This window comes from Camellia sinensis, chromosome 7 (assembly GCF_055761805.1).
Source record: "Camellia sinensis isolate YWXY chromosome 7, ASM5576180v1, whole genome shotgun sequence".
Lineage (NCBI taxonomy): Eukaryota > Viridiplantae > Streptophyta > Magnoliopsida > Ericales > Theaceae > Camellia > Camellia sinensis.
This window is the reverse complement of record NC_138967.1, coordinates 175,940,919-175,965,712: the sequence shown is the minus strand read 5'-3', so window position 1 is coordinate 175,965,712 and position 24,794 is coordinate 175,940,919. Positions and strand designations below refer to the sequence as shown.

Sequence of the window (24,794 nt, the reverse complement as noted above, 5' to 3'; positions counted from 1 at the left end):
AATCCTAAATGTTGTTAGAATGTATTTAATATTTGATTAAATCAGGAGTTCAAACAGTCCAAAACAGAGGTTCAAATAGCCCAAAAACAGAGGTTCAAACAGCCCAGCACAACAGCAGTTCAAAAGGTTCAAAATGTTCAAGTGGAAGATATTCAAATTTGTAATAATGGAGTAGAAGGTATTCAAATTCGTAATGATGGAGTACAACGGCTATAAGTTTCATTATATATACCAAAGCCTATAATGTAAACAAGTTACAAAAAAAAAAAAATTAGAAAATATTCTTTGATCTATAATCACTCACATCTATTTTTTGAAAAATTCTTTGAGAAGTGTTCTTCAATTTTTGTTTACAGTCTTTTTTAGAAATTATACACTGAGATGTATAGCTTTAAGCCCATCTTTCCTGTGTGAGGTTTACAGAAAAACCAGAGTTTCATTTTTATATCTATCTTTGAGAGATAATTCTTGTAACTTTCTGTGAAAGTAAAAACACATTCTTTTCAACCTTGTAAGAGTGTAGTACACTCAGTGTTCTTGACTTAGAAAGTCTATGTAAAATCTGTGAAAGATTGCTCCATCTGTGAAAAAGTTGCTAGCACCCTGTGAAGCTAGAGTATAGTGGAAAATCTCAAGTAAGCTTGAGGAGTGGATGTAGGCCGAGTTAAAGCCGAACCACTATAAATTTGTTTGCTTCTCTCTCTCTTATCTCTTTATTTTATTTAAATTGCTATAATTATATTTCATATTTTCACTGTGCTAAAATCATTAACTGACATAGTTTGTTAGAACACTTGTTTTAATTATTTTTATTTCATTAATTATATTTATTTATTGTGCTAATAATAATTTTTATTAGAGTATTATTATTTTTTTTTGTAAAAACCTAATTCACCCTCCCCTCTTAGGTTGTTTTTTGAGAAACAGGTAGGTTTTAAAAGTGAGATTTGGGGAAGATGGATAGGTGATGATGGAGGTGGGTACTCTCATAATTCCTAACTCATAATGTAGATAGTGTGTAGGCTTATTTGTGAAATGAGGTGTCTTAAAATTATTAATGTCCTTTTTAGTAATTTGATTTGAGATTGTTATTGTAATAAAAAATAAAAAATAAAATGAGCTAAAAAATGAAGACTCCAAAATTTGAGACACCTCAAAAAATTTGAATTATTATAATTAAATTTATCTTACAAAGTATGTGTGTATATATATATATCTAAGAGATTCTAGGAGATTAAAATTAAAATTTTAAATTTCTCAAAATTTTTACTTTTCAAAAATTAAGAAATACACATACTGATACTACAAAACTATTGATATATCTAATTTAAAATTTTAAAAACTTTTACAAAAAATGTTCAAATAAAATCATTATTTAAGTCAAATCACATTTGAATTCGAAAATTTTTAGATAAAAAGTTTAAAATGAAATTTTAAACATACATATTTAAAACGAAGGGGTTGTTTGGGATGAACTAAATAAGTGCATTTTTTATCTTTTTATGAAAAGATGTGCAGAAAAGTAGAAAGGTGATGTGATAAAAAAAAGATAAAAATATAAAAAGATGAATTATTTGAGATATGCCAAACTTGACCTTAGTCTCAAATAAAATTTTAATAATGCTATGGGGACTGTTGTGATGCATAACACTAACCACATATATGCCATATGAAACCCATCAACTATATAATTAGTGTCATATGAAACATCACATCAGTTATGTTTGGCAGGGGTTTGTTTTGATTATTTTAGTGAAAAAAAAAACAAATTAGAATAAAAAATAAATAAGATAAAATGTCACATCTAAAATATAATCATTTTATTTTTTCTTTCATAAAAGTTAAAAAAATAAAAAAAATCTATCACAAACGAGATTTTTAACCTCAAACTAAAATAATCAAAAAATTAAAACGCCAATCTACATCCCAAACGAAGGTATCATATAATACCAAAATATGATATTAAAATATAATCATCTTAAAAGTTACTTAAAATTCAATTTATAAAATTATGCATAACTTATTATAAAGAAATATATTCTATTCTTTATTTCTAATAGCGGGTCTAATGATATGTCCAATTCAAATATTTATTTATTTATTTTGTGGGTTAATTTTTTGTTTTAAAATTATTGCATGTTTAAACAAAAATATTATGATTAAATCTTAGTGTAATTTGGATTTTAATATCCAATAAAGTCAAATCACATAGCTATTCTTGATTTTTAATATCTTTTTCCTTAGGCTCCGTTTGGCAAGAGCTAAATGGGTTTTTTTGGCTATTTTAGTCACAAAAGACAAAATAGGCTATTTTAATCACAAAAAATAAAATATCACATCAAACCCATAATCATTACATTCTTCTCTCACAAAAAAATCAAAAAAGTCATTCCCAAACCAAACTTTTTAGCCCGGGCTAAAATAGCTAAAAAAGTCAAAAAGTCAAAAAGTCAACCCACTTCCCAAACAAAGGCTTATATATTTTAGTTTCCTCTCAATTATTTTATTTTATTTTATTTTAAGGAAATGTATATCAAATGAGAAAATATAGAAAGAGAGAAATAGTGAAAATAATAGTCGGTCTAGGAATTGAATTTTTAAATATTTTTTAGCTTTTCATAATAAAAAAATGTGCCAAAAAATATATAAAATGTTGACTTTTTGTAATGACTCTTTGACTTTTTAGTTAAATATATTATTTCCAAATAAAGTCTAAATACACTAATTTTAATAGTAAGAATAAGGTTTATAATCAAATATAATGTTTTTACAAAGGGGTATTGACTTAGGATAAAGAATGTGAAAATAACTAAGCTGAAGTTTTATTGGGAAGGAGAAGTTGACGAATGGATGGATGGGAATAATTAGAAAAATGGTTAAGTATGATCAATCTGTGACACCATTAATGAAAGAAAAAATAATAATAATAAAAATAAAAAATACAAACTTGATAAACTTAGTAGAATTACTTGATTCAAAATCATTATAATATATATTTAATATTTTTACTATTTAATTTTAAATTATTTTTTCGATATTTATTAAAGATAGTATGTAACACGAATATCATACTAGTTCTTATATATATACATTTATTTATTTATTTATCTATCACCTCCGCGACTCCATCCATGATTGTATGGATGGACCGAGGAATCTTTGAAGTGATATTGGGTTGTGTTCGTCAATTTTATTACTTGGAAGAGTCAACAAAACGACATCACTTCATTGGACTATGTGATAAATCCCATCATTCATCACGGCTGGTCCTCCAATCCCTCCATGATGGGCTAATAGAATTTTAAAATCTTATGAATGCGCATAGGACATTCTATGGTAACACTTTCTTTCTTCTTCTTTTTAATGTTTATTCATTTGACTTTAAAAAAAAAAAAAAAAAAAAACCAAATGGGGTTATAGAATAGAATTAATAAAACGAGATTCGGGATATAAATCAAATTTTAAATTTTTTTAAGTTATATTTTATTCTTTTAGGGATAAAAAAGTAAAACAATTTGAAAGATTATATTGCTACTACTTATGGAAAATCCTATTTCCACACATCCTTTCATCTCAGTACACACACTTGATGAAATAAAATTTTAATAAGAATTTTACCACGAAACAAAATGACCGTAATAGACATCATAACACATACTAAATATGAAATCTTAGTTTTCACTATACACATAAATTTGTGGTGTCATTGTTGTTATTTCATGTGCAGCAAAGCTCAAGAACAAAGAATTTGTGTATATGCATGTCCTTCTTTGAGGAGCTCAGGAACCATACCATTTTATTGATGAGAAGATCCATACCATTTTCGGCTATTTTTGTAAAGAATTATTTGATGAGCCCAGGAGCCCATTAATCTCTCCTCACTCTGTTGTTATATATGCATATAATTTGTATATATTCATGTTTATGTGTTTGTGTGTGTGTGTATATATATATATATATATATTGTGGGTGCTGGTTTCTGACTACACTGTCAAATAGGTACTCAGTTGGAGAATATTGGCAGAATAGATTATACCCGAATAACCTACCACAGAAAAGTAAGATTTCGGCAGTGGTTCGTCCACCCGGGAGCATTTCGACGATCAAGTCAGTGCTCAATTATCTCCCAAAGATAACAAAATGTGAAAAACAGTGTACCTTAGACCCACGATGGTGCTTTACTTTTATAGCCAGCACTAACCTGATTTCTGTAGAAACCTAGCTTCTCTTGGACTCTGGCTCAATGCTCATTTTGGACTCTCCAATAGATAAAGATAAACCCCCTAAGAGTTTTATCTTTATCCAGGCTGATGTCCTCCCCCATTCTAGGACTCTTATTGCTTATCCGTTCATCTCGGATTCCGATATCTCCGCAGATAACCTCGGCCTAGCCGAGATCACCTCGACGCCATGACCAGGACACGTGGCATTTCGGTGCCACCTTGGCCACGTGTTGTCATTCACAAAAATATGCCCCCACATATATGTATGTAATTGGTCTCTATATTTGAATCAACTTGTTGTTTGATATGGTTTCACTGATTCAGATTCACACTCATAATTCCCTTGCCATTGCTATTGAAGCAGCAAAGATTGCTGAAGATGTAAATCAAATTCAAGACCCAATTTTTTAATACTCTACTTCTTCATTTTTCTTCATTGATTACTTACCTTCAACAATGCAGTGGAGTCAATGTAGTTCTTCAATGGAATTGGGTCTTTACCATGGGTTTTCAATGGAGTTAGGTTATGTGGCTATCCGTTAGTAGCTGTGTGAGTGTGTTTATCGTGGATGGGTGTTTTAAGGTAGGTAAAACCTATTTAGGTGGTTTGTGTATAAGATTTAAGTTAGGGTTATAATTGGAAATATGGTGTGTGAAATGAGAATAATAATATATAATCCAATTCACAGAAGTGTGCATTGAGATATATAATCTGCATAGAGATGAAATGGTGTGTGGAAATAGAATTTTTCTCTACTTATCTTTCAATCTGTCCACTGTTCATATATTTGTTCATGTGTCATTAATCTATTTACCCATTTATCCACGTGTTATCATTAATTTGTCCACATATGACATGTCTGTTCACTTAATTTGTCTATCTATTGATATCACCATGACTATCTGTTGCTAGCACTCACTGCACTGGTGACTTTCCCAATGGAGTAAAAATAGAAAAAAATTTATTCAAAATAATAATTTATTCTTCTTATTAAATAATTTCACATTGTTTGGTTTACATTGTTTTTTTAAAAATTGTGTTTTTTTCTTTTTTATTTTTAGTGAATTTTTTTTCAATATTTGACACAATTTTTTTTTATTTTTTATATACACTTGACCTAAATACACGTATGAAGTAATTGTGAATTTTTTTTTACCAAATACAAAAATTAAAAAATAAAATACAAAAATTTAGTACATTTTTATATTTTGTTGGATTCAATGAATTTTTTTAAAGATTTTTGTATAAATTTTATACTTTTTAAGTACATCAAGATTAAATAGATTTAAAAAGTAAAAAAAAAATTAATTAAAATATCTTTAAAAATTATTAAAAATATAAAAATATGAATTCAAATTTCAAAAATTTAATTTTGAAAATTTCAAACCACATAGAGTAGATAGTATTACCCTTAAATTTAAATTTAGTAATATCATATTTCCTATGAAAATAGAGTCATCATCGACAAATCTTAAGAAGGTATTTGAGATAATTTGAATAAGTATATTTTTTTGATTTTTTTAAAAGGTATTAAAAAATAAAAAGATAAAAAGAATATATTTTTATAAAAAATGTCAAATAATATCCAAGTTAAAAGGTGGATAACCGAGCCGATTAGAACCCTGCCGATTTTATTGGTGTAGTTGGCTAACTAAAGTTTCGTTTGGTTTTAAATTTTTAGTTAAAAAAAATACAAAAAAAATAAAATAAAATTAGTGATATAAGTTAATAAAATAAAATGTCACATTTAAATTATAATCGTTATATTTTTTCTCTTACAAAATTAAAAAAATAAAACAAAATGAGACTAAAAAAATCTTAACACAAAAAAGTCAATTAAAAAAATCAATGCCAAAGGAAGACTAACATGAGTTGGTTTCCAAACAAACGACGCCGTTTGCGAAGAGTAACCAGTAGTGTATTTCGAGAAACGCCAATCACGCCAACCTCCAATAACTGTCTCTCTCTCTCTCTCTCTCTCTCTTCTCTCTCGTGACGGAGGAGGAGAGAGATACAGATCTCTCCTGGTGGAGGTCCATCCATTGATCACTGTTAATTTCTCATTATTGTCACCAACACACACACACACACGCACGCACACGGACACACAGAGAATTGAAAGTCATGCAAAATTTCGCAGAGACCATTTGTTGAAGCCATACGTTATACGTGTAAAACACCTGAATGTTTTGACTGTCTGTCTACGATTTACACAGAGAGAGAGAGAGAGAGAGAGAGAGAGAGAGAGAGAGTGAGAGGAGGTTGTTCCAAGTGTGATTGTCTGGCTTAGAAGCATATATGTTGTATTAACAAGGCCAGTTGTAGCATTGTTGTGACTCCAAACTCCATCTTGGAGTCAATACCAATTGTAAATTCTAGTAGGTTAGGGTTTTGAAGATCCCCGAATTCACAATTAGGGGGAATAAAAGATGCAGAGGATTGTTAATTACTAATTTTGGTCTTAGGGATTAGAAATCTAGAGTGAAAGAGAAGGAAATTTCACTGGAGAAGCTTCACATTTGTATTTCTGTAACATGGGTTTTTTTTCATGTGTTCACAACTAAATTTTTTGCTCAAACCCATATTGAAAAGTTCCAAAGATTGACAGAAATTGACAAATTTGGGAGTGGGGTGCTTTTGAATTGAGAGTTTAGTGTTTGGGAGACAAATATTATCTAGAATGGAACCACATAGAACAGAAATGCGATCTTTGGCGTTAACGCCAACATGGTCTGTTGCTACTGTAATGACAATCTTTGTTGTTGTGTCTTTGCTTGTGGAGCGATCAATTCACCGCCTAAGCAATGTACGTCTAGATTCACTATTGATTTTTTGCCATTTATTATGATTTCTGTTGGAAATTGGACTATTATGTTTCAATTGATACAATTTTTGATATCGAGCTAAGCTTTTCTGCATATTTTCATTGCAAAGTTAGTTTCTATAAAATATCAATATGAATTACTTTGGGCTTGTTCTGATGAGCTTATATTTTTTCTTTCATTCTAGTGGTTGCGGGAAACAAATCGAAAACCTTTGTTCGAAGCTGTAGAGAAAATGAAAGAAGGTATTTGGCATAAATTTCTATGTCAATCCTTACAAAATTTATCAACTTTTCTTATGTGTATTTTTTAGAATTCTCATCTTGAAGCTGCTATTTTTTGGATTTCTGTTTTCAGAATTGATGCTTCTAGGCTTCATATCTCTCCTTCTCACTGCTACTTCAGGCTTTATATCAAATATTTGCATCCCAACATCGTACTATGAGAGTGTGCTTTCTCCTTGCACCAAGTCTGAGGTTCAGGACGACACTGAAAATAATGTTTCACAGGGTCGTAAACTTTTGATGGCTTTTGCTCTTCCTCACTCATTTAGGAGAATGTTGAAAGAGTTAAATAAAAAATCTTGCAAAGAGGCATGTTTCTTATCCAAAATCATTGCATAATATATTGTGTTTTTTTTTCCCATCTAATGTTTCCATTCAAAAGAGAGAATTTTCCAACACATTCTATGGAATTTTTGTTTGTTTTCCATGGTTTTTCTTCTTCTTTTAAAAATAAAAATAAAATTTTGGGAAAAATTTCCTAATAATTCCATTTCGGTTCTCAATTTTTTATTTTCTTTCTAAGCAGTTACTTCCAACCCACCCCCCCTTAATCTGAACTTTTTTCTGCTTGCATCTGGAGTTTGGACTGATCCTGGGTTATTTAAATTTTATTTTATTGGACAGGGTCATGAGCCATTTGTTTCATCTCAAGGTCTCGAGCAATTGCACCGCTTCATCTTCGTCATGGCAATCACACATGTATCTTACAGCTGCTTAACAATGCTGCTGGCAATTGTGAAGGTTACATTCTATTTTGCAGTTCAGTTGCAGTTACTTAATTCAGTTGTTTGCATGTCTTGTTTGTTTTTCTTGTCTAGTTGGTAGAAAGATCTCCAAAGTCTCAAGAAAAAATTATGTACTGTTTTGGTGTCTCCAAAGTCTCAATAAAAATTATGTTTTTCTTTATTACATGTCTATGTCAATCTACTAGTTCCAAGGGAGCTGTTGCCTTGGATGAATGGTGTGAGTGAAATTTATACAATATACTCCCTCCATCTTGAAATAAGTGTCTTGCTTTATTTTTATTGGTCCCAAATTGAATATATGTCCCAATGGAAAATTCAAAGCAATATTCTTTTGCTTTTCAGTGTTACCAGTTACAGCAAACACGTTACATTACATATGTTATAAAAGCAAGCGATTTTGGAAGAGTTTATGCCAAAGAGATGCAGTGACGGTGCTTGGATTTATTGTTGCTTTCATAAGCTTTATGCTTTTTCAAACATGACACTCATTTGGGATGGATAAAGCAGAATGATCTGGATTGTACCTTCTAGAAAATTGATGATATAGTGATTACTGTAGGTCATTTGTAACATTTATTTTTGTGGGTCATGCTACCAATTATACAACACAGACCATGTAAGCTGTGTTAATTGGTCCCATGTATTGTTGATATGGTTCTACTGCTTGCAAATTTGCAGAAAACTGTGTTGAGTAGGTTTTTTCTTCTTGTTGCTCTGCTGGTTTGAGGTTGTGCTCTAGTGTTAGTGACATTAAGAGTACATGCTTCACTCTTGATTTTGCAATTTTTTTTATTATTTATTGTAGTGATTAATCTGCAACACATACATCCTTTGAACCCTACACATACATCCTTTGACGTTAAGATGAATAATGTGTTGTTCAGTTTTGTTTATATTAAGATGAATTTGTCATGTTTTCATTACAGCATCGTAGTCAAATTTATGGAAGACAAGGACTTCACAATTATACTTCAATTGAAATGAAACTAAAACACTTGTGTGTTATTTTCTGCTTAATGGCTGTCTTTGTAATAATGTGATCAGATCCATAGTTGGAGGACATGGGAAGTTGAGGCTTATTTGGGCCAGCATGAATTATTAACTGGTAAGATCTAATGCTTGATATAATTTACATGATTCTCCGCATTTTCTAGACCCCTATATTTATTCTACCCTTGTTCTGGTGGACTGGTACAGTTCTCCTTTTTATATGCTATATTTTTAGCTAGAGATGAATTTGTACATTAAAAAGAAAAGAATAGGGAGAGGGAGTGGGAATCTATCAAGTAGAGAAAAGGGAATGCCTAATGCTGTGTTTGGTTGAGGGATTTAGGAAGGGATTTGGAAAGGGAAATGGAAAAGGTAGGTGAAATGTGAATAAATTATGCCTATATTTCACATAGTTTCACACATCTTTTCCCTTTCCCTTTCCAAATCCCATCCCAAATCTCCCAACCAAACACAGCATAAAGGAAAACATATAAGGTAGCAAAGTGAAAAGAAAGGTAACAGTTGATGTTAGATTACAACAGCCAAAGAGGAAACTCCAAGTTTTTGTTACAACTCCAAATTTTTGTTGCCCCTATTAGCAAAAGAGTTGCCTAGAATTAGATTAGCTATAATTTATAAATACATTTCAAGGATGCAATTCTCAACAACATGATATCACGTTTTGATGATGATGTTTTAAAATTGCCACGGGAAGGTCAGCTGGGAGTTGGGAATCTACATGCAGTTGACATACCCCAAAATTTCAGGGAAGATTTTTGGACCTGTGTTCTGTCTCTGTAAGTGTAGAAAAGGTAAAGATGATGCTGTTATTAGTGGCCTTTGCAAATGCCTCTATTGCACATTTTGCCTGAATTCATCAACCATCAGCATTCACTTTCACAAGTCCCAGAGGAAATAAAAGAAAAGATAAGCATCACAATGAGAAAGTGCTTAGTTAGATAGAGAAGAAGAAACTACTGTTGTCCTGTGTCTAGGGATTCTGGAACATGGAATGCTTTCAAGTTCAAGAGAAACAGAAGCCTAAAGGAAGCTGAAGGCATAGTTCTCCCTCCCTCCCACAACAGGTGGAAATCTGTTCTTCCAAAGGCGCAAGACATTAGGGAAATGGGCAAAATTCACTTTACCCCTTGTGATTTGTCATTTGAGAGTAACCGATTTACCTTCATGGGGTTTTGCATTAAATTGCATTATTAATTCTGTTAAACAGAAATTACAACAAATACATATTTCTAATAAGAAAATTTTACGAATATATTATATAATAGATGACTTCTGCTTCTTACAATGAATTCATGACCTTGGTTGCTTTTTGTGATATAATTTATGGAGATCATCAACATGATGAGAATATTCATAGAAGTTGTCGATAATAACAACAACAAAAAAAAAAAAAGTAGAAGAAGAAGAAGAAGTTTACTGCAAGTCAAGAAAACGTTAAAGCTGTGATGAGATGTGGTCAATGTTGGGACACTTGGTTTGTGGTGCTTTTGCGGCAAGTACAATGAAATTGGAGATGCTAATTATCTGGGTGTCAATCCAACTTGGTGCTGGTGAGGAGGGGTGGGAGTAGCAAGGGAGGTGAGGCTAGGGATTAGGGCTTTTGTGGGTCAAGGAAGAAGATGAAGATGAAGGCAATATTGTCATGTTGCACTAAAATTTTGAATTTTTTTGTCAACTCTCGAAGTACGTGTTTGTGCACAATTTCCATCAATTTATATTGAATTATTAACAGAGGGAGGTAAAGTGCAAAAGTGACTAAATCTGCGCGAGGCTATTTTAGCTATTTTTAAATGTGAGGGAGGTGAAGTGTTACGAGACCAAACCACATGGAGTTAAAATAAATTTTTCCCTAAGGAAATTAAGTGAACCAGCTATTGGTTGGGGCTTTATGTCATCCAACAAAAGCAGGAAGACGTTATTGATTTGTTCGGGCCGTATGTGAATTTAATTAGAATGGACTAATTCTCACCATCCCAACATGTTATACTGAGTTCAAAATTTATAGATTATTTTTTTCTTTCTTTTCATGTTGTTTAGGATGGCCGTTATATTCTCTTTATCTAAAAGAAATTTTAGTGGTCTATTATGCTTGTGTAAACTTAAGAAACAGCATTGACCCAATTCATGCCCCTAAATTTGTATGATCCTCTGCTTTTATATAGTTAAACTAATTATTTGGCAGAGATAAAGGAATGTTAACTAATAAACTTGTGTGCTCTATTCTCTTACAGAAGAAAACACAAGAGACAAGACAATGCATAGACAATCAACCTTTGTCAAATTTCATACGTCAAATCCTTTGGTCTGGAATAAGTTTCTTGTTTGGGTGGTAGGTACACAACTGTCTCTGTGCTGCATTTGTATTGGTAACTTTGTTCCTTCCTATGTTTTGATATAACTAAGACAGTTGCCCCTAGATGTAAATTATGGTAAACATTATCTGTTTTATTTGATTCTTTGAGGAACTGCAAAGAGGAAGTATCTGTAATTGTTTATTCTTGTTGGGGTCACTCTAAGTAATTTTTTGTTTATGCAGATCTGCATTCTTTTTCTAGTTTAATTCTTGTTCTATTATGTATTTCAACTTGGTACTTGTTGCTTTAAGCAAAAATTATGTTAAAATCCACCTACTCTCCACCTACTTCACCCACTTAAACCTACTCCACTAAACCTAACCCACTACACCACTATCACCTCCACTTCACCTACTCCACTAAACCTAACCCACTACACCACTACCACCTCCACTTCACCTACTCCACCTACCACCTACTACCACCTACTCTTCTATATATAGGAATCATTGTAACATATCTAAATATCAATCAATAATACATACAATTTATTCTCTCTCTATTTATTCTCTCTCTATCAATTTATTTTTTACATGGTATCAGAGCGGGTTTAGAACCTAGTATTCTTGCTTCACCGGCGGGCGGCAACCTCACCTTAGCCGCCCGCCGGACCTCAACCTATTCCGCTGTCATCTCTATCAATACATATAGCTTCCAGTTCGCCGTCACCAGAGGCGACTTCTCTACATACAAAGATCAACACAGTCATAACACCACCAGCGGTTTCCAAACCAAGGGAAAGTGGGGTAACATCCAACAACAAGAGGTCCTGAACCTTCTCATTACCCTCCCCACTCAAGATAGCAGCTTGGACAGAAGCACCATAAGCAACAGCCTCGTCAGGGTTGATACTCTTGCAGAGCTCCTTCCCATTGAAGTCCTGCAATAGCTGCTGGACCTTGGGAATCCTGGTAGATCCACCAACAAGAACAACATCGTGAACAGTGCTCTTGTCCATCTTAGCATCTCTAAAACACTTCTCAACTGGTTCCATACACTTTCTGAAGAGATCCATGTTGAGCTCCTCAAATCTGGCACGGGTAATGGGGGAGTAAAAGTCAACACCCTCATAAAGGGAATCGATTTCAATGGTGGTCTGGGCAGTGGATGAGAGAGTCCTCTTCGCTCTTTCACAGGCAGTTCTCAATCTCCTGAAGAGCTCTGGGGTTACCGCTGATATCCTTCTTGTTATTCCTCTTGAACTCCTGGACAAAGTGGTTAACCATTCTATTGTCAAAATCTTCACCTCCGAGATGGGTATCTCCAGCAGTGGCCTTCACCTCAAAGATACCTTCTTCAATGGTAAGAAGGGACACATCAAAAGTACCACCACCAAGATCAAAGATCAAGACATTCTTTTCCCCGTATGAACACAATCCCTACCCACCAGGAAAGAGAGACGGATATATTCTATAAACTTTTCCACTCACTCTTTTTCAGCTTTTTCTCTTCAGAAAAGAGAGAAATATATTTTTTAAAATTTTCCATTCTAAAATATTCTCCACCCAACACCATCATCACATTTTCCACCGCCCAAACATTCTTTATCTTATATATATATATATATATATATTTTCTTGTTCTTCTTTCCACCGCCCAACTTTTTATCTTTTATTAAAATAAAAAAAAAAAAAAAAAAAACCTTCTATTCATTCCATCTCATTTTTCTGCTCAGTCTTGTACCTTCAAGCCATTCGGATTTGCACAATAAACTCATTTTATTCATATCGGGACTTCGCCCTGATCATAATTTTACACAAAAAAAAAAAAAAAACCAAACAAACAAATACACAAAAACAAAACAACCACATCCACAAGCAGGATTTTCCCTTCTCTACTCTGCCGCCGGTCTCTTCTTCTTGCCTCCGTCCTGGACGGCCCTTGCCGGTGTTGCCTCCGTGTTTCCCACTCCACTGGGCATGATCACTACTCCCTGCTCCTCCACTGCAGCATATGGCGGCCCTTCAAATCGGAACATCACGGTGGCCTTCCGCTTCAGCTCCTTGTTTTCTGCCTTTAGCACACTTATCTCTGCTCGCGCATCCTTATACATGCGTTGGAGCAGAGCCAGCTGGGAGTTTAACTGTTGCACCTCATTTGTCCTGCTCTGCAGCCGGTGCGACAAGTTTGTGACCGCAGTCATGGTTTCCACACATGACTTCAGAGTATACTGATTGGTCTCAATATCAGTTTGCACCGCCATTTTTTGCTCCACCGACCGCATCGGAAAGTTCAACGGAGCAAACACAGAGGTGTTTGGTTGAGGTTCACTGGCCACCGCACCAGTTCTCTCTCTTGTTGACTCATTGAGGTCGGGAAAGAGAGTGAGTAGACCACGGGATGAAGAGGCCATATTCTGGGTAGCTGAACGGGAAGAAGAGGCCATGTTTTTTGGGTTGCTGAGTGTTTCCGAGAAGGGTTGGATACAGAGTATTTACAGATTGTTTCAGAATAACAAGTTCAGAGGTTTCAGTCTGGTTTGGTTTCCTCCGCCTCCGCATTGGTTTATATTGACACAGACGACGCGGCCGACACGCCGCTCTGTCGCTCACGTGCCTCGCCGCGTCTCCGGCTCACCTTTTGATGGCTCGACGCTTTCTGTCGGGCACGACTTTTGATGAAGTGGGCGCGCCTTTTGAGGGCACGCATTTTGATGGCACGTCTTTTTATGGATTGGGCACGCCTTTTGATGGCACGCCTTTTGAAAGATTGGGCACACCTTTTGAGGGTGCGACTTTTTAGGGGTCCGACAAGACTCTGTAAACTGTCCCGACATTGATTCCGGTTAGCTCCTTCAAGGGTCCGACAAGACTCTGTAAACTGTCCCGACATTGATTCCGGTTAGCTCCTTCAAGGGTCCGACAAGACTCAGTAAACTGTCCCGACATTGATTCCGGTTAGTTCCTTCATGGGTCCGACAAGACTCTGTAAACTGTCCCGACATTGATTCCGGTTAGTTTCTACAAGGGTCCAGCAAGACTCCGTAAACTGTCACAACATTGTCTGCTACAACGGTCCGACATGACCTCATAAACTGTCTTCTACATCGGTCTGACACCGCCATCCAGTGTCCTCTACACCGTTATGACACCACCATACAGTGTCCTCTACATGGTTATGACACCCCCATACAGTGTCCTCTACAACGTTATGACACCACCATCCAGTGTCTTCACCAATGGTCTGACACGACCATACAGTGTCTCTTATCCTCTTTTATTTTTATGTATTTTCTTGTTTTGTTACTCTCTCCAAACTCAAGTTGGTTAGTTCCTATCCCCCTTGAGTTTGCGGGGGGCTGTTAAAATCCACCTACTCTCCACCTACTCTCCACCTACTTCACCCACTTAAACCTACTCCACTAAACCTAACCCACTACACCACTATCACCTCCACTTCACTTACTCCACTAAACCTAACCCACTACACCACTACCACCTCCACTTCACCTACTCCACCTACCACCTACTACCACCTACTCTTCTATATATAGGAATCATTGTAACATATCTAAATATCAATCAACAATACATACAATTTATTCTCTCTCTATTTATTCTCTCTCTATCAATTTATTTTTTACAAATTAGAAAACTGTTATATGGTCTTTTCATTCAACTGAGAACAGAGCATGAAGAAAATTTTTGCAGCTCTAATGAATTGTTTAAGCTTGGTGTATTATGATTGATTCATGCCGACTAACTGATCACAAATAATCTTGGTTCAGAATTTGATGCATTGATTCTGGGTTTTTAGTTTCTCATTCGGTTCATTTTGCCCCAGAAAATTGCAACCTTTTTCTGTTGGAAATTGAATTCCGCTTTAGGATCACATTCATAACATTGGTGTGGCAGCAAGAGATATATGCATCAATCTATATACTATAAGTTCTTGCAATAAGTAGTGCACTCTGATTGGCCAAGTTTCTTTAGGAAGCCTGTTTTAGAGATTCCACATGCGAGAAGTTAATATATGTCCAAATGTTATTTTTGTATACAAATTGCTGGATTTTAGAGGCAATATGGGTGTTTCAATTTTTTTTATACTATATCATGATCACTAATCACTTATTCTAGTCATTACTCTATTGATTGCAATAATTATGTTTTACTTAAATTAACAAGTCTGAATAGGTTGTTCACTCAACATCCTTGAAAGCACACAACAATTTATGTGATGGTTGTTTGCTTTCTAGAAAGTTCATATTACTCTAGAAAGTTAAAATATAGTATAAGGAAGTTCGTACATGCAGCAACATGAGGACTAACTGATCAATTTAGACTCCTAAGATGCACTGCCTGCTTTGACCATTTAGTATTTTTTTGCTTCTTCATGAATGTTTAACGTGATTACTTTGGAGTGGTTGTAGCTATTATACGTATAGGCATTAGTATACATCCAGCTAGGATCTTTGGTCATGTTTGATTCAAAAGACTAATAGTGAAGTATTAATAATCCTATTAAATTAGTGTAGGATTCACTATCCAATTGGATTAATATCCATTGGATTAATAATCCCACCCCTACCCCATTACTAATAATCCTACAAATTTGTTGGATTAATTATCCATTGGATTAATAATCCTAAACCAAAATGTTAAAACAAACATGAGATAATTGGGCCCACGGATTAATAATCCTAATCCCATACTCTAATCCACCCAATCAAACATGCCCTTAATGCTATGCCTATGACTGGGAGATGTCATCACATACACTTCTTTCTTCCAGTATTTTGGCAGGAAAGCATTCCTAAAGTCATATAATGTCTCCATTTTTTGGTTTCAGTTTAGCAATCTTTATTCTTTTAGTAATGCAACAAGTTAAATACATTTCCTTAGTGACTGGTTTAAATTGACACCTGATTTCATTAAAGCATAGAGGTTTGAGGGAGTGTAACAATTTTCAAGAACCCAATGAATTGAAGATGGAAAAAGGAAAAAAAAGACAGGAGTGTTTTAACTTGTAGAAATTTAATGTATAAAGAGAAATAGAGAATTGTATTATTGATTGATGTATTGATATTGTGTGTTTATTACAAATGGTGAGTGGCTCATTATATAGGAGAGGGTGAGTGTAGTAGGTGAGGAGTAGGTGAGGAGTAGGTGGTGGTAGGTGATGGTAAATTGGTGGTAGGTGATGGTAAATTTTAACAGCCCCCCGCAAACTCAAGGAGGATAAAAACTAACCAACTTGAGTTTGGAGAGAGTAGCAAAACAAGAAAAAATACATAAAAATAAAAGAGGATAGGAGACACTGTATGGTCGTGTCAGACCATTGGTGAAGACACTGGATGGCGGTGTCAGACCGATGTAGAAGACAGTTTATGGGGTCATGTCGGACCGTTGTAGAAGACAGTTTATGGGGTCATGTCGGACCGTTGCAGAAGACAGTTTATGGGGTCATGTCGGACCGTTGTAGCAGACAATGTTGTGACAGTTGTTGTGACAGTTTACGGAGTCTTGCTGGACCCTTGTAGAAACTAACCGGAATCTATATCGGGACAGTTTACAGAGTCTTGTCGGACCCATAAAGGAGCTAACCGGAATCAATGTCGGGACAGTTTACAGAGTCTTGTCGGACCCCTAAAAAGTCGCACCCTCAAAAGGTGTGCCCAATCTTTCAAAAGGCGTGCCATCAAAAGGCGTGCCCAATCCATAAAAAGGCGTGCCAGATATGATGGCGAGGCACGTGAGTGCCTTGGCTGGCGCGCCCGTTTGTCGTCAAGTGGCGCGCGATACGCGTGGCTGCCTTGGCTATTTAACCAAGGTTGATGCTGAGGCTGAGGCTGACAAAAAACTTCTGAAAATCCGCTGAAAAAACTCTTCCTTTGCTGAGAGAGAAACTCTGTAATACTCTGTAACCAACCCGTCTCTGAAACACTCAGCAACATGGCCTCTTCTTCCCGTCCAGCTACCCAGAACATGGCCTCCTCTTCCCGTGGTCTGCTCACGCTCTTTCCAGAACTGAACGAGTCCACAAGAGAAATAACTGGTGCAGTGGCCAGTGAACCTCAACCAAACACCTCTGGTTTTGCTCCGTTGAACTTTCCGATGCGGTCGGTGGAGCAAAAAATGGCAGTGCAAACTGATATTGAGGCCAATCAGTATACTCTGAAGTCATGTGTGGAAACCATGACTGCGGTCACAAATTTGTCGCACTGGCTGCAGAGCAGGACAAATGAGGTGCAACAGTTAAACTCCCAGCTGGCTCTGCTCCAACGCATGTATAAGGATGCGTGAGCAGAGATAAGTGTGCTAAAGACAGAAAACAAGGAGCTGAAGCGGAAGGCCACCGTTATGTTCCGATTTGGAGGTACGCCATATGCTGCAGTGGAGGAGCAGGGAGTAGTGAATGTGCTCGGTGGCGTGGGAAACACGGAGGCAACACCGGCAAGGGCCGTCCAGGACGGAGGCAAGAAGAAAAGACCTGCAGCAGAGTAGAGAAGAAAAATCCCACTGTGGGTGTTGGGTGTGTTGTGGTGGTTTTTTTTTTTTTTTTTTTTTTTTTTTTTTTTTTGTGATCGGGGTTGATCCTGACATGAAGAAAATAAGTGTGTTTGGCAAACTCGAATGGTAGGGGTGGTAATGCAGAAAAATCAACTGGAATGAATTTTTATTTATTTTTTTATTTTATTTTTATTTTATTTTATTTTATTTTGTGAAAATAATAATAATAATAATAATATTAATATGGGTATCATGGAGTGGGCGGTGGTACAAAAATATTGTGTAGAAAAAGAGGGAGATGGTGGAAAAGGGAGGCCACTCATGTTATTAAAATAAATTAAGGAATTAAAAAAGTGGTATTGGTTGGTGAAATAAATATATATATGAAAAAAGGAAAAAGATGAGAGCATTGGCGGAGGGACAGGCCCATGTGGCTGGCATGAAGTTGGGTCCATTGTGTTTTCATCATAATAAGTGAGTGGGTGATAAAATAAAAGAAAAGAAAATAAAATAAAAAGAAAGTTGGGTGGTGGAAAATTATTGTTTAGACAGAGAGAAGGTATGTGAGGTGTAAAGTGGAGGACAAAATAAAAGAAAAAGGTTGAAAAGCAACAGTGCCGATCATGCGCCTGGGAACTTGACCAGTGATGGCCACTTGCAATTGGGAGGTTGACAAAGCTAGAGGCTGTTAAAGGTTTTCATGGCTAAGAGATGGCTCGACATATTGGTGGAGGAAGAGCGGAAGAGCATGCTTGAAGTGAAAGAGCAGACACCGACTGGTTGGCGAACTCGCAGCACGTCCTGGCTGAATAATGTCGTGTCAGGTGTTTCTGGATCTGTTTCAGGATATTTGGGAACTGTTTAGAAAATCCCCTGTGGATCCTTATCTTAATCATCAGCTTCAGGTGTTTCTGGATCTGTTTCAGGATATTTGGGAACTGTTTAGAAAATCCCCTGTGGATCCTTATCTTAATCATCAGCTTGTTCTCCTCCAAGAAGCTGTAAGTAGGTACCTCCAGATTGTAGGGTGCTGGTCCCTTGCGGATCCTACCAGAAATGTCATAGTGTGAGCCATGGCAAGGGCAAAACCAACCACCAAAGTCACCAGTGTTTGGCAAGGGGATGCATCCCAGGTGGGTACAGACCCCAACAACAATAAGCCATTCTGGGTCCTTAACTCTGACAGAATCCTCTTGAGGATCTCGAAGGGAGGCAAGATCAACACTGTTAGCCAACTTGATGTCATCCTCAGTTCGACGCCTGATGAAAACAGGCTTACCACGCCACTTGACTGTAACAGTCGTCCTAGGTTCGATGCTAGAAAGGTCTACCTCAAGGGAGGCAAGGGCAAGAACGTCTTTAGTGGCAGACATGCTCAAGACAAACTTGAGTACCAGGAGACGCATCAAATGCACATACCAGGGAGTGAAGGCATGTGTAGAGGTCCGGCGGACTAGGTTGAGGTCCGGCGGGCAGCCAAGGCGAAGTTGCCGCCCGCCGGTGAAGCAAAAATATTAGGTTCTAAACCTGCTCTGATACCATGTAGAAATTTAATGTATAAAGAGAAATAGAGAATTGTATTATTGATTGATGTATTGATATTGTGTGTTTATTACAAATGGTGAGTGGCTCATTATATAGGAGAGGGTGAGTGTAGTAGGTGAGGAGTAGGTGGTGGTAGGTGATGGTAAATTGGTGGTAGGTGATGGTAAATTTTAACATAACTAAAGTGCGCTTCCATTGATACACAGTAATAGAACTAAAAAATGAGGTGTTTGTGAGGAGGTTGTAGAACTATTCTGTCTTGGTAATCTCTCATTTATCTGTTAACTGCATTGATCCAACCACCTAGTGGTGTATCTTAATATTTTTCTGATACATAAACTAGGAAGAATCATATTTCTGTGACAGCATTATTTTTATCATTACATGGCTTCATTAAACCTACTCTTTTAATTCCGAATTTTGATAGTTATGTTAAATTGCAGACCTGTTTTTTCCGGCAATTTGGGAATTCAGTGGTTCGTGCTGACTACCTTACACTCCGCAAGGCTTTCATTGTGGTACAAAATCTCATTCCACTACAAGAAATATGCCACCTTATGTTGCACTCTCTCTCTCTCTCTCTCTCTCAAGTACATTATCTTAAACATTTATATACATGATTTCCACAAAGATACATTGTGTCTATATAGGAGTATAGGAATTATCATCCCTCAGTTAAATTTTAGAGCTTACTCAAAAAGGAATAGGCATCCTTTCTTAATGATTTTTACAATTGTCCACCAATGTTTTGATTTAGAAAATTTGAATATTTAGACTTCTGAGTTCACTGCTATTAATTTGTTGGAAATGTTAATTGCTTTCATACCAATTAGATTCACTACATTTTAAAACCTGGTTTCCATTTATGCTCCCATTTCTGTTTGTACTACTCTGAGATGTTACTTCACAAGTACTTGTTAATACTAATTCATAGTAAGCGTAGTATTGTTACCAATAATTTATTATTTACAGTCCTTGTTTTCCTTATTCATGGCAGAACCACAACCTTACATCAAAATATGACTTTCACAGTTATATGATCCGCTCTATGGAAGAAGAATTTCAAAAGATAGTTGGTGTGAGGTAAGCTCATTATAAGAATTTCAGAGGATACACTCGTTCTAAGAATTGAAGATCCTTTACAACTCTTTGAAGGATATCACACACACACACACACACACAAAAAAAAAAAAAAAATCCCTGGAAAGGGAAAAGTTTTGTGACCTCTCTCTCCTATAAATGAATAAATTGGTTAGATTTCAGTGTTCAACGTACCTCCCACATGCAATTTAATTTTTGAAGTTGACACATGTTGAATGTACTAAACCTCATTTCAAGTCCATTGATTTTTCCCTTCCCTTTTCCTTATTTTCCTATATATTGGCATTTTCCTTATAATTAGATCGCATTAGTTTCATCAAAATATAAATGGGTGACAGGTGCGATTTGAGTGCCTGCAATTTTGATGTCTACTGTCATGATCTAATTTAGATCTTCTAGAGAGCATCTTTTTATTGTCTTGTGTGTAATTGAAGCTAGCACCTAAATGCCAGTTCTGAATCTTTTGCAGTGCCCCACTGTGGGGATTTGTCGTGGCTTTTATGCTCTTTGATGTGAAAGGTATGTCATGTTATAGACTAATTGAGGTTCTAAGATCATTGGTTTAATGCATATTTGGCTAATCATGGACATCCATGAATGTCTATGTTACATGGACTTTGGGTTCAAATGTTGGATTCACCTAATTCACAGGTCCAAGGACATTGAAACATAGTGAAGTATTCATATTTCATAATATTATTTTATTTTCAAAGGCAAATGATGTTTTTAAGTAAAACAGAGCATGTTTTATTTTTAAAGCAAACCTATCCGAAAAGTAATTACCACACATGCTTGTTGGCAGCATGCCCAATTAAACATGTTTGACGCATATTGCATATCCCACAAGGGTTTGTCACACATTTCTGTCCATGTAACAAAGATGAATGTAATTGTGGTACTCTACTCCCCTCCCCCGCCTCCCTGAGTGGATCCATGAGACAACTTGTATGGTGATCTTACTTTTGCCACACTACGATCATATTGTACTTGTTTTGTCAAACTCATTGAACTTATGATTTATTGTTTTTTTGTATTTGCAGGTTCTAATCTCTATTTCTGGATAGCTATCATTCCCGTTATTGTAAGTTCTTGTTTTGATGCATCTGGGTCTAATCTCTATTATGTCTTTGAACTTTTCCCTCAAATTGAAAGAAGAAAAATGAAAGAAAAGGTGTAACAATGAACTAGAAAGCTATTCAACTATTAGATTTGATTTTCTTCTAAATCCTCCCATGTGCATGTGGACCTTTTATTTTTCTCTGGTGAAGTTGAAACTGTACGTACTCTTTTTTCTTTGCTCTTCAAATACCTCTTCCATTTTACAATGCCAGCAAAACCAAACAGGGGAAATCAAATTTTCATTTTCAATCCTTTTCCTGGCTTCCAAACACGATGTGAATGAAACCTCCGTACTTCTTCAGTTTGTTATATAACTACATGTTTCTCCCATATTATATTCTTCTGATGCCATAAATTTCTATGCAGCTTGTTCTTCTGGTGGGAACAAAGTTGCAACATGTTATTGCAACCTTGTCTTTGGAGAGTGCTGCAATAAATGGATCTTTCAATGGCACGAAGTTAAATCCTCGAGATGATCTTTTTTGGTTTAAAAAGCCAGAACTTTTGTTGTCCTTGATCCATTTTATTCTTTTCCAGGTTGGCTCAGTTTTTCATAATGCAGTTTGGCAAAGTTGCAATTATTATTTCCTTATTTTCGTACTCATGCATTTTCAAAACTAACTGATATGAATCTTTCCATGTTTGACTCTTTCTGCAGAATGCATTTGAGCTGGCTTCATTTTTCTGGTTCTGGGTAATTCCTTTTCCATGACTTTATTGGTTCTTGTAGGAATGCTGGACTAGTAAAAAAAATTTTGGTACTTGATCTTAACCAACTCAAATTTGACTTTGAGATTATTTGCTTTTCTTTTCTTTAATTTGGTTAGTATGAAGTTGATATCTTGAAACTGATTCTATCTTGCACCGCTCCAAAAAATAAAAAAAATAAAAATTTGTGCCAACTCTGGCTAGGCTGATGGAAAATCAGTTCAAAGCAATTAATAATGGAATGAAATTAGAAAAAACAGAAATTAGTGCATGTGCGTGTTAGAGAGAGAGAGAGTTTATATGATTGGATGAGGTTCCATATGTTTAACCAAAGTATATTGTTTAATTTACAGTGGCAATTCGGGTATAATTCATGCTTCATTAGGAGCCATTTGCTTGTGTATCTACGGCTGATTTTGGGGTAACTGTAGCATATATCCATTTCACCTGTAAAATGAAAATTAAATTCATCTTATTAGTTATAGGCCTTAAATTTATTTTTTTGTCTCGTAGATTTTCTGGACAGTTCTTATGCAGCTACAGCACCTTGCCAGTATATGCTCTGGTCACTCAGGTACAGTTTTTCAGAATTTTTTATGGGACAAGTTTTATATGGTATTGCACACATTGGCAACATGTGGTTAGTGGTCTTCATAGATTAGGGTTGCAAATGAGCTGAGCCAAGCTCTGGAAGGCTCAAGTTCAGCTCATTTGTCTATTGAGCTCGAAAGGCGACTATATGCTCTGATCACTCAGTTACAGCTTTTCAAACTCTTTTTTGGACAAGTTTTATAATCTTGCACACATTGTTAATATGTGGTTAGGGGTCTTCATGTTTCATTTAGGGTTGCAAATGAATTGAACCGAGCTTTGCAAGGCTCGAGCTCGTCTCATTTGTCTATTGAGCTCAAAAATTCAGCTGAAGCTTTGATTAGCTCGTTAATACTAATCAAGCTCAAGGTCAACTCAAAGCTCGATAACAGAATTTTTTTGGACTATTATTTACATTATTTAACTATATAAATAATATATTCATCCTATTATTTAAATAAATAATAAAGGAGTCTAATAGTTTGACTCAAATTTGTTTATTTACTTAATCAACCAATCTGAGCATTTGCAGTCCCAGACTAATGTAAATAGCGACCTATCATTTGCAGATGGGAACAAACTACAAGGCAGCCCTAATTCCACACAGAATAAGAGAAACGATCCACGGATGGGGGAAGGAAGCTAGGAGGAGAAGGCGGCATGGCATTTTCACCGATGATTCAACTATACACACAGAAACGAGCATGGTGTTGTCAGTTGAGGAAGATGATCAACGGCTGCTTGATAGCCCTCGAGCTGGAGCCCACGGTGCTGCCACGGAGATGGAATTGCAACCTCATACCATTATCATTCCAAGTAGTCCTTCCCCATTTGCTAACGAAACTTCAAGTCGTGCTGGTACGCCTCTCCTTCGGCCTTCTGCTTCCGTTTCTTCCACGGTTTCATCCAAAAATCTCCGTCTGGAAGCATTCACGAGGTCCACTTCAGAGCCTAATAGAAGAGAGTGAAGAAAATACTACAGCGATGACGATGACAAGGATAGAAGAAAAAAGATGAGATTGGAGTTGGCCGTTAATACTCATATGGTGGTTGTTAGTTGTAGCATTATCAATAGAACAAAGAAATTGATATACGAGCCGATAATAGAATCAAATTATAGAAAATATACTTGGATTTATGCGAATAGAGTAATTTCTGTAGTGATGGGTCCCACGACCTATATGTATATCAAGGTTTTTTTTTATGATCTTGAAATGTTTGAACTTATGATACTATACGATCTTTCCTCAACTGCTTTTCTTGTTTGTTTTCTTAGATTATGTTTGGATCATAGATTGGTGGAAGAAAAGGAAAAGAAATGTAAAAATATAGGAAGAAAATGAAATGAAAGATAATGAATGAGAGAGAGAGAGAGAGAGAGAGAGAGAGAGAGAGAGAGAGGAAAGTCATATATCCCTTCATTTTTCTTCAAATACAAGCTTGAAAGCAAACATAAAACACTAACGAGAGTGATCTCATCTCTGAATTTCAACTCCACTTTGGAGATTTTCAATAATAAAAAAGAAAAAGTAGGACTTATTGTTCATTTGCTTTGAAGTTTTTATTCAACACCTGCCCTTTTTTTTTAATAGGACAATTCTAAATTCTAAATTTATGGTCTTCCCTTGTTAACTGCTACTGTAGCTGATCAGCCTAGTAATGCAGGTTCACTATCAGTGGACCCAGACCACCCATGACCACCATGGCCTTTGGCAGGCTTAGAACCGATGGGCCCCCAATATCCCCACCCAGGTCCGGGATCGGGATTGGGATCCAGCTAATAAACACTGTGGGGGAACCGACACCCCAGTTTCCACTGGAGTTTCCATCATTTCCTAGC

The 24,794-nt window shown here is 35.8% G+C and overlaps 1 protein-coding gene and 1 pseudogene across 1 annotated transcript; one reads left to right on the top strand and one right to left on the bottom strand.

The window, feature by feature from the left end:
* The first annotated feature begins 6,163 nt into the window (after positions 1-6,163).
* On the top strand, positions 6,164-24,205 carry LOC114260102 (MLO-like protein 11). Its single transcript, XM_028200159.2, has 15 exons — positions 6,164-7,030; positions 7,234-7,291; positions 7,404-7,639; positions 7,955-8,071; positions 9,121-9,181; positions 11,319-11,416; positions 19,879-19,953; positions 20,433-20,518; positions 21,006-21,055; positions 21,577-21,617; positions 22,022-22,192; positions 22,314-22,349; positions 22,717-22,784; positions 22,877-22,937; positions 23,524-24,205. Exons 1-15 carry the CDS (start codon positions 6,905-6,907, stop codon positions 23,920-23,922), a joined length of 1,683 nt encoding a protein of 560 aa, XP_028055960.2. The 5' UTR covers positions 6,164-6,904; the 3' UTR covers positions 23,923-24,205.
* On the bottom strand, positions 12,055-12,959 carry LOC145794911 (heat shock cognate 70 kDa protein 2-like; annotated as a pseudogene).
* Positions 24,206-24,794: the final 589 nt, after the last annotated feature.